Source organism: Gymnoscopelus microlampas (assembly GCF_963454915.1).
Source record: "Gymnoscopelus microlampas genome assembly, chromosome: 5".
NCBI classification, from domain to species: Eukaryota; Metazoa; Chordata; class Actinopteri; order Myctophiformes; family Myctophidae; genus Gymnoscopelus; species Gymnoscopelus microlampas.
In genome coordinates this window covers 13347308-13357015 of record NC_139942.1, presented here as the reverse complement: position 1 = coordinate 13357015, position 9708 = coordinate 13347308, and the positions used below count along the sequence as shown (strand labels likewise).

Below are 9708 nucleotides of genomic sequence, written 5' to 3'. Positions count from 1 at the left end.
TATAATAATTAGAAAGTCCCAAATCCTCCTTGAAATTAATCATATGAATACAAGAGAACAGATTTACTGAAAAATGATTATTAAGAAGTTATACAATACTTTTCAAGAGACAAATATGGTAAACATAATGATTACATTTGTATTTGTTTTGTTTTGTCATCTTTTTTTGTTTTGTCAAGGTTAGGAACATCCCTACTGCATCATGCATGGGGTTAAATGGGTCAAATACATTATTTGGTTGTTTTATTTACATCATTCTGAGAATGTTGACTGTGAGAGGTAAAACAAGAAGTATGAAGACATTATTGTGGAGTCATGAGAGACAAAACCAAAGTCTGGTCTACTTGAGGTCAGACAACTCAGCAGTGGATCCAACATAAAACAAACCAAGTCCAGCATAGAGGGGCTGGGTGAATGTGGTCTGGACTCTGTGGAGGAGAGTCATCGTGTCAGAGACATTATGGAAAGACAGAGTACCTGCACTGTGATCCAGGTACACTCCTACTCTGGAGGACGCAGGACCTGGGATGTAAGTAAAATTGATAATACCATTCATGGTATTGAAGAAACAACCTTCATTCTGGCATATTAAAGACCACGATTTATCATTAAATCCGAATCCACTGTCAGTATTATCCCCTGTTCTGCTGATATCTTTATATGAGACTGCTATATTAACAAGACTTCTACTTAACTCTACCTCCCAGTAACAGCGTCCAGTCAGACCCTCTCTACTCAGAACCTGCCTCAAATCATTGAATCTCTCTGGGTGATGAGGATATGAATGTTGTTGGTCCATCTCTGTTATTTTTCTGTTCTCTTTAGACAGAGACAGATGTTGGTGTGCTGTGTTTGGATCCAGCGTGATTGGACATGAATATTGTACAAAATCAGCTCTGGTCTTGGGTTGCACACTGCTCTTAATAGGATGTGTCAAAGTACTTAAAAATAAGAGGATCACTACAAATACCCTCTTTATTTTTTTAATTTTAAGAATGTCCTCTCGTTTGATTTTTTGTGAGAACTCAGCTCTGGTCTTGGGTTCTGGTGGTGTTGGCAGTAAAACATCCACTCTATTCTCTGACTCTAAGACATGTGTCCCTTCCTCTTTAAGAATGTCCAATAGTTTGTCCCTCATCTTTGACACAGCCACAGTCACATTTTCAAAGTATCTCACAGGACGGACATTGCTGCTGACTGGGTGTGTAGATTCACTGATCTTTGAGAGGGAGGTGGAACTGTTTAGAAAATGGATGTGATCCTCTGTGTGTGAGAGCTGCTCCAGCTCAGCATGTCTCCTCCTCAGTTCAGTACCCCTCTGCTCCACACACTTCCTCTGTTCTTCAACACGACTCACTTCATGTTTCTGCTGGTCTCTGATCAACTCCCTCAACTCAGATCGTCTTTTATCAATGGAAGAGATGAGATCAGTAAAGACAGTGTCACTGTCCTCCACTGCTCTATCAGCACAGTGATTGATGGACTCCACCTCCTGATGAAGCACCTTCACATCTTCCTTTGTCTCTTGGATTCTCTGCTGGATGTTCTGCTGACTCGTATGAAGTTCTTTCTGTCTCTCAGTCCTTTCTGCTGCTGCTGAGATGGTATCATGACCTTTGTGTTCTTCCATGGAGCACAGATAACAGATACACTGCTGATCAGTACGACAGAAAATCTTCCTAACCTCGTCGTGACGAGAGCAGATGTTCTCCTGAAGCGTGGTGGATGCGTTGACCAGCTTGTGATTCTTAAAGGCAGGAGATTGATAGTGAGGCTGGAGGTGAGTGTCACAGTAAGAGACCAGACACTGAAGACAAGTCTTCACAGCTTTCAGTTTTCTCCCAGTGCAGAAATCACAGGCCACATCTCCAGGTCCAGCATAGCAGTGCTCAGGAGGAACAGATTGGAGTTCTGTCTTCTTCAGGCTCTCCACCACCTCAGCCAACATGGTGTTTTTCTTCAGAACAGGTCTTGGGATGAACGTCTGGCTGCACTGTGGACAGCTGTGTGTCCCTCTTTGATCATCCTGATTCCAGTATCCATCAATACACCTACTGCAGTAGTTGTGTCCACAGGGAACAGTCACTGGATCCTTCAGTAGATCCAGACAGATAGAACAGCATAGCGTTTCCTGGTCCAGTTGAACTGCTTGTTGTGCCATTTTACAGCTGACTGTCTGACAGACTGGCAGACTGGGTGCAGTGTGGTTTAATCTCCTACTAAATCACATGACATGGGTGATTCATCTACCTACATACCTAACTCGTTGTAACTTGCGAGCGTGCACGTATGTGTGTGTGTGTGTGTGTGTGTGTGTGTGTGTGTGTGTGTGTGTGTGTGTGTGTGTGTGTGTGTGTGTGTGTGTGTGTGTGTGTGTGTGTGTGTGTGTGTGTGTGTGTGTGTGGAGGAGGAGGAGTGTGTTTAAAGAGGCAGTGTCTAGTCCACTGTGATTAATAGGTACAGTAGAAATAGTCACCCTGATGAGAAGTAGTTATCTTCTCTTTGTGGAAAATACTATAAATGTCAGCTAAAACAGTGATCAATATTTAAATACAAGACATATACAAGTTTCTCCTCTATAAGTGAAAGTCTGCAGTTGTCTGCGTTGCTTCACAGCACAATGTTGTCTGTGGTCCGGTCAAGCCGGTTTTACAGAAATAGAACATTTCAGCTAGACTCAATGTGCTTCACATCAAACTAAACTATTGCTAACTAAAAACTATTATGAACATACTGTATAAATATTGAACAAATATAGCCACCACCACACAAACACGATAAGCATTTACAAACTCCAACCATCAACATTTTGCTTTATTTACCCAGGGAGGTGGCTAAGCTGAGGTGCTTATTTTCAGCCATGCCCTGCAAGGACGCACACACACTCGCCCGCCCTTACGCACGTACGCCCGCCCCCGTACCTGGGAGCTGACCAAACCACAGTCTTATACTGTTGGTCACTGAGCAGCTCCACTGGTTCAGTTGGGGGTTCAGTGCCTTGCTCAAAGACACTTCAGCTGTGTTGGGGGGGAGGGGTGAGTGGTGGCCAATCACTTCTCCACTCAGATTTTTCTTCTAACCGGGAACCTTCCGGAAAAAAGCACGGCAATGCACTGTTGGTCCCCCACTTTTACAATGAATACGGTCATTTGAATTATTAGTACTCCCACCGGCTGGCTGCAATGCATTGTGAGCTTGTATATTGACTATTTGTGATACAAACATTTTCTTTTCACCAATAATGACATGCCCAAAATAGGAAGACCAGGCTGAAAGTGGCTGCGTCTGTCTGTGCAGGTTTTCATAAATATTGAACCAATGAAAGGTTTTAGCGAGTTTGTGACAAAATAATAATAAAATATATTGGTTCCATTGGAACAAATGTTCTTTACTGTATGTCCATTTCCACCCGGCGACAGCAATAAGAGCTGAATAGATGAATGTGTTGAATGACAGATGAACTGAAAGGTGAAGGATGTAAATATCAGGGTCTGTCTGGTGTGTACATGCTGCTCCTCTCAGCCAGTGGGCACCGTTTACTTCTGTCAGAAGCAGCTTAGGTCTTCTTAAACACCTGCTTGGCCACGACTCCTCCAGCTCTCAGCTCCTTCACAAAACAATGGAAAGGAAACACAATGTATTGTTACAGTTTACAGTTTAGGCTTTTATCAGACAATCTCATCTAGATTGACAGGTGTGAGGTCAGAGTTAGTTAGCTGAGTAGATTTTTTGTATTTGTTTTTATTTTATTGATTTGCGCAACAAGATGAGTGTGAGTACACATTAAACATGAGAAAGTAATGTAATAAGAGTTGCAGTGCAGGTGAGGTGAGAAACCCTGGAAGGGCTTATATGAGGACCTTACCTTTTCTTACATTACATTACATTACATAACACATTTTATTAATTTTATTTAGTAAATATGAACTCTAGTCAATAAACAACAAGGTAAATCATGACATAATAAAGTGCAGAGAGAGCAATATAGTGCCTCAAAGAAACTAAGATACCAGGTAAACAATGAACCTAGCGTCTGTCTAAACAACATGCTATCTAAATAACATTATGTAGCCTACATGTGATACAATAGGATACAAGGTAAACATTGAATCTAGCATAACTAACTCTAACTCTTAACAACATGCTAAATAACACAGCCCTCCCTACAAGTCAGGGGCAGTGGTGGACAAAGTACTCAACCCCAGTACTTGAGTCAAAGTATATATAGGCTACTCCTGGTAAAATATTACCACTACAAGTTAAAGTAGCTGGGCCAAACTTTTACTCAAGTTAAGGTACAAAAGTAATCGGTTTAAAAAATATATGACAGGTTTGTATGACAATCCTAAAAACTTTATTGATATGCACATCAGAAGTGAGTGTACTGCATACTATGACCAATGAACAACATATAGGCTACAAGGGTTTCAGCTAATGAAGCTAATGGAGGGGGGGGGGGGGGGGCATTTTTAACTAATCTTTCTATAATTGGTCCTCATTAATGCTCATTTTAAAATGGCACCATATCTGTCTACTCACTCTGCGTCTCAGAGGAGGTCTGTGGACAGTTCAGAAACCTACCATCATCGGTAGACAGGTTTGATCATTTCAAACAAGATTTCAAACTTTTTGTTTCATTTATTTTCTTTTTTATGCAAGTACAATGGCTTCTATTTCAGCATGCTAACTTTACAGGAAGAGAAAGGCTGTAGTTTCTACTGGAAACTAGAGAAAAGGGAAACTAGAAATCCCCATTGATGATGTCATTGGTAGGTGTAAGTGTCTGAACTGTACATAACCCATCAATGAGACACAGAGTGAGTAGACAGACATTGAAACATTCTTTTCATATAGGCTGTTGAAGTTTAACATACATTCTTCATTTAAATCAGAGAGAAACACTTTAACTGTCCCCTTCCCATGTGACAGTGGTCTGCATGAGGATCAGAGAGAAACACTTTAACTGTCCTCTTCCCATGTGACAGTGGTCTGCATGAGGATCAGAGAGAAACACTTTAACTGTCCCCTTCCCATGTGACAGTGGTCTGCATGGGGATCAGAGAGAAACACTTTAACTGTCCTCTTCCCATGTGACAGTGGTCTGCATGAGGATCAGAGAGAAACACTTTAACTGTCCCCTTCCCATGTGACAGTGGTCTGCATGGGGATCAGATGTGCCCAAAAGGCACACCAATAGCAAATGAAGTCACCAGAACTCTCAAATTACTATGTAACACTTTTAATAATGCACAACAGCAGAAGGAAAAAGCCATAGACCTCTCTCAGCATTTGTGAAACCTGTGGGTGTGGAGTGTGGTTTTAGATTAGCACATAATATTATGTCTCATGCAATGTGTGAATTTCCTCTTTTGTGACTTCTGTTTTACAACAAGTTGCACAAATAGTTTGAAGATGAACCAGAATGAGTGAGGACGTGTACGCCATACCAGACCTGACAAAGAAGGTGAGATACGGTAGAGGAGGGAGCAGGAGATGGAGGAGAGAGGAGAGAGAGAAGAGAGGATAGTAGACATCTATGTCACTTGACCCTGGGACACAGCAGGATTCTGTGCAGAAGAACACAGCACAGGAGCAGAATGGAGGTACAAATTACTTATATAAACACAAAAGCTTAATAAATTACTTATCTGTCATAACCCATTAAAACCGGGAAAACATCTGTTTCATTTTAGAATTTAGCTATATATATAGCAACCTATTTTTTTCAGAAAACTCTTAGAATTTAAAACAGTGGTTCTCAAAAATAGCAGATATACTATATATATAAGCTCACAGCGTGTACATCTGCTATTTTTGTAAAAAAAAAAAAAAAATATCTTGAAAGTGTTAGAAAAGGAATCTTCTGAGGGTCCCTGGCACAAAACATTTTCAGATGGGGGTCCGCGGCCAAACACATATCACTTTGTGGGTCCTTCACACGAAAATGTTTGATTCAGAAAGTATTTTCAGAATCGGCCTCAGGTCATAATGGGTTAAGAACCTAAATGACTTGTTATCTGCAATAAAGCATCATAACCTGTTAAAACCATCTGTAGTATCCTCATAGGTTTGTCTTATGTTTTTCAGGTTCTGATCAGTCAAAGAAGAATCGTTCCAGAGCTGCTGCAGTGTGTCTGGTGCTGCTGAGTCTTCTATTGGCTGTCATCATTGGTCTGGTCATCAAGTGTGAGTATCATTCTATAAACACTATCTTTACATGTTATATTTGTGTCGGAAATAGTGTTGATAGCTGTTGATTGGAATACTTTGGCCTCTATTTTGGGTCAGGACTCAGTGTGTTTTCCCCTGCCTGTATGTTGTGTTTAGGGGACTCACAGCACGATATGCTTCATCCACCTGCTTAGACGAACTGGCATATAGCAAAGTGCGTGCTTGTCCATTGCTATTTTCAGCACATTTTAGTTGGCGGAGGCAAAACCAAGATAACATAATTTTTAACTTTTGAAATGCATTCTAACCCACATGTGAAAATGGTTAAATGCTTGTGTGTGTCCCACAAAACTATTGTACTGTATGTCACAATGCACAACATTGAATAGGGTTGTGTATTGCCAAAAAGTATCTGATACGATGCATATCACGATACAGAGGTCACAATTCAATATATTGCGAGATTGTAAGCAAGGTGATATATTGCATAATTATGTTTTTTCGAAAATCATCAAAATGTAAAAAATATACATATAAAATAGCCAATGTACAAGCTCACAACCCGTTGCGATGCTACATTGTGAGCTTGTAGATCAGCTATTACGACAAAATGTTGACAAAATCTTTCCTTATGGGAGTCCCTGGCACAAAAGCTTTTAAAAAGGGGGACCACATTGATTGATTGATTGATTGATTGATTGATTGATTGATTTAAAATGGGGGACCACAGCCAAATGTATAAAGATGAAAATGTTTGAGAATGACTGGTTTAAAGTTAACACCCCACCATATCACATGCACACTGTATAGCCTACTGTTCCACTGTAGGCAGGAAGCCTTCATTCTGTACAACAGTGCTTCCCAAACGGTAGGTCGGAGCCATGTTTGGGTCGTGGTCACAAGTAAATATCCCTTTTTATGAAAAAAAAGCAAACATTTGTAAAGAGAATTTCCAACATTTAAAACAAATCTAAGACATGTTGTAGTGAAAATAGCTGATCTTCAAGCTCATACCGTGATGCGTTGTTAGCTTTTCACTAGTTTGGGTCCTGAGGAGACATCACATTTCTCTTTTGGGTTTCGGGTTTTGGGTTTCAAGCCTAATTCAATAAGCATGATTTATACTTTTTAGAATGATCGTATCATGCATCGAACATAGCTGATCTGCGAGCACACAAGGCGTCGCATCCATGTGTTGTGTGAGCTTGTAGATTGTAGTAAATCCCACCCATTGTTGAAGCCTAATGATGAGAACATTGTGTATAACGCTTCACATAGGAGCAGTTCCAAACAACTGTATTATTTCCTCCCAATATCATTTTTACATAACCTGTGCTTGGCGGACTGTTTTAGTTTGTTGTTGTTGACTCTGAACCTCCTGCACAAGGACATCCGTTTGATCTTGCGATAAATTATGTTTCTGAGGCTTTTCTTCCATGAATGTATAGTAATGCCCTTTCTTTTTAGTTCTTTATTTACCCATGCAGGGTAGTAGCTATAGTAAGCACAAGTTACACACACACACACACACACGCGCACACGCGCGCACGCACGCACGCACGCACGCACGCACGCACGCACGCACACACACACACACACACACACACACACACACACACACACACACACACACACACACACACACACACCAGTGTGTTACCAGACACTTCTTTTTCCTTTATAAAACCATGAAGATTGTGCACTTGGTGACCTTGGTGCCATGTTGAATTGGTCAATAAATAATTAACTAATGATGAGTTTACTGATTCAGTCACATTCCTTGAGATATAGCCATTTTAAGCTCCCGGCAGCCATCGTGCACACAATCTTGAAAATGATTCCTTTCCAGAAGTTATATTTTCCTAAATATTTATTTTGCTATTTAGCATACCCATTAGTAACAGAATTCATTGAAAAAATGTACCAATTGAAGATTATCAGGACAAAGTTGTACGTACAATAAAGCTCATTAGTTTGTTGATTTTCCTTCTTACAGATTCTGAATTGAATGCAGAGAAAAACAACCTGGTCAAAGACCTAGACCAGATACTGTCCAGATATAACAATGTAACTAAAGAGCGAGATGACCTGAAGAAGAGACTCTGTGGTCAGTGAGACATCGCTGTTTTTTTATTAATTGTTATATCATGTTGTTCATCATTTGCCATTAATATGAGCAAAGATGTTGCTAACTTTTTTATTTTGTTGTTATCACATGGATTTACATTTGATGGTTGTATGTGTTACTACGTCTCACCCACTCTCAAAACCTGGGATGCGAGCAGACAATACTGTAAAGACAGACAATCAGACCTGATGGTCATAAACGGCAAAGAAAAACAGGTATGGTGTGTGTGTGTGTGTGTGTGTGTGTGTGTGTGTGTGTGTGTGTGTGTGTGTGTGTGTGTGTGTGTGTGTGTGTGTGTGTGTGTGTGTGTGTGTGTGTGTGTGTGTGTGTGTGTGTGTGTGTGTATGTGCGCGCACACACAAGCGTGCTGTAATATATCTGTTATACAGTTTGTACTTCACTATTCACTGTTCACTAACCAGCATCGTTTCTGTCCAGGACTTTGCTGAGAGAAATACTGGCAGACACCAGAACATGTGGCTGGGTTTGACTGACAAAGACGAAGAAGGAGTCTGGATGTGGGTAGATGGAACCCCACTCACCACACCTACGTAAAGACTTTACCTTACGTTTAACTTTTCTTTATTTCAACTAACATTTTAACTACATTTCACACATTTGCTGCCTTTGTCTAAATGGTATTAATGTTAATATGACAATTATTCCCATTGTCTATCACTATCTAGTTAATGTGTTAATGTGAGGGGAAAACACGCAACAGTATGTGTTCAATGTCCCTACTTTATCAGGTACTGGGCCCGTGGTGATCCTGATAACAAGCATGGAGGAGTAAAAGACTGTGCTGCGTTTTCGAATGGAGATAAAATAGGATGGTTTGACAAATCATGTCATGAAACTAACCAATGGATCTGTGAAAGTCTTATGTGTTGAAATCATCATTTTCACAATGTATTAAGCTGGTGTGTAGATGGGTTACATTCAGTGTTGTAGTGCTAAATTTGGAAGTGGGGGAGCTCTGAAATAAAAATCATACAAATTTCATACAAAAATAATAATATATCTTTCAGCATTTAGAGAAGTGAGGGAGCGCCGCTCCCCCGCATCCCCCCTCCACTACACCCCTGGTTACATTTGGTAGTTTATGTGTTTGCTTTGGTTTAACTGCCTTGTAATTCTACCCAATATGCACTCTAGATATTACATTACAATTGATATTAATATTTTCATTATTAAAGGGGGGTCTTCTAGAATGAGAATAACATTAATTTAACAGCCGTCTGTTACAGATTAGGGAACCAGATTCGGATACAATGGTATTTTACGGTTTGTCTTTTCCTGGAAAACCACAGACAAAAGCTATCTGTGGAAACATGCTACGGCAATGTTTTATACCAAGTGACAGAAAAACCTTGAAATGTAGCTATATTTCCAAAAGCTCTATACCAATT

At 40.3% G+C, this 9708-nt stretch overlaps 1 protein-coding gene across 1 annotated transcript; it reads right to left on the bottom strand.

The window, feature by feature from the left end:
• LOC311046235 (tripartite motif-containing protein 16-like) lies at positions 1-2175 on the bottom strand. Its single transcript, XM_084058438.1, has one exon. It carries the CDS (start codon positions 2159-2161, stop codon positions 341-343), a length of 1821 nt encoding a protein of 606 aa, XP_083914564.1. The 5' UTR covers positions 2162-2175; the 3' UTR covers positions 1-340.
• Between the last annotated feature and the right edge of the window lie 7533 nt (positions 2176-9708).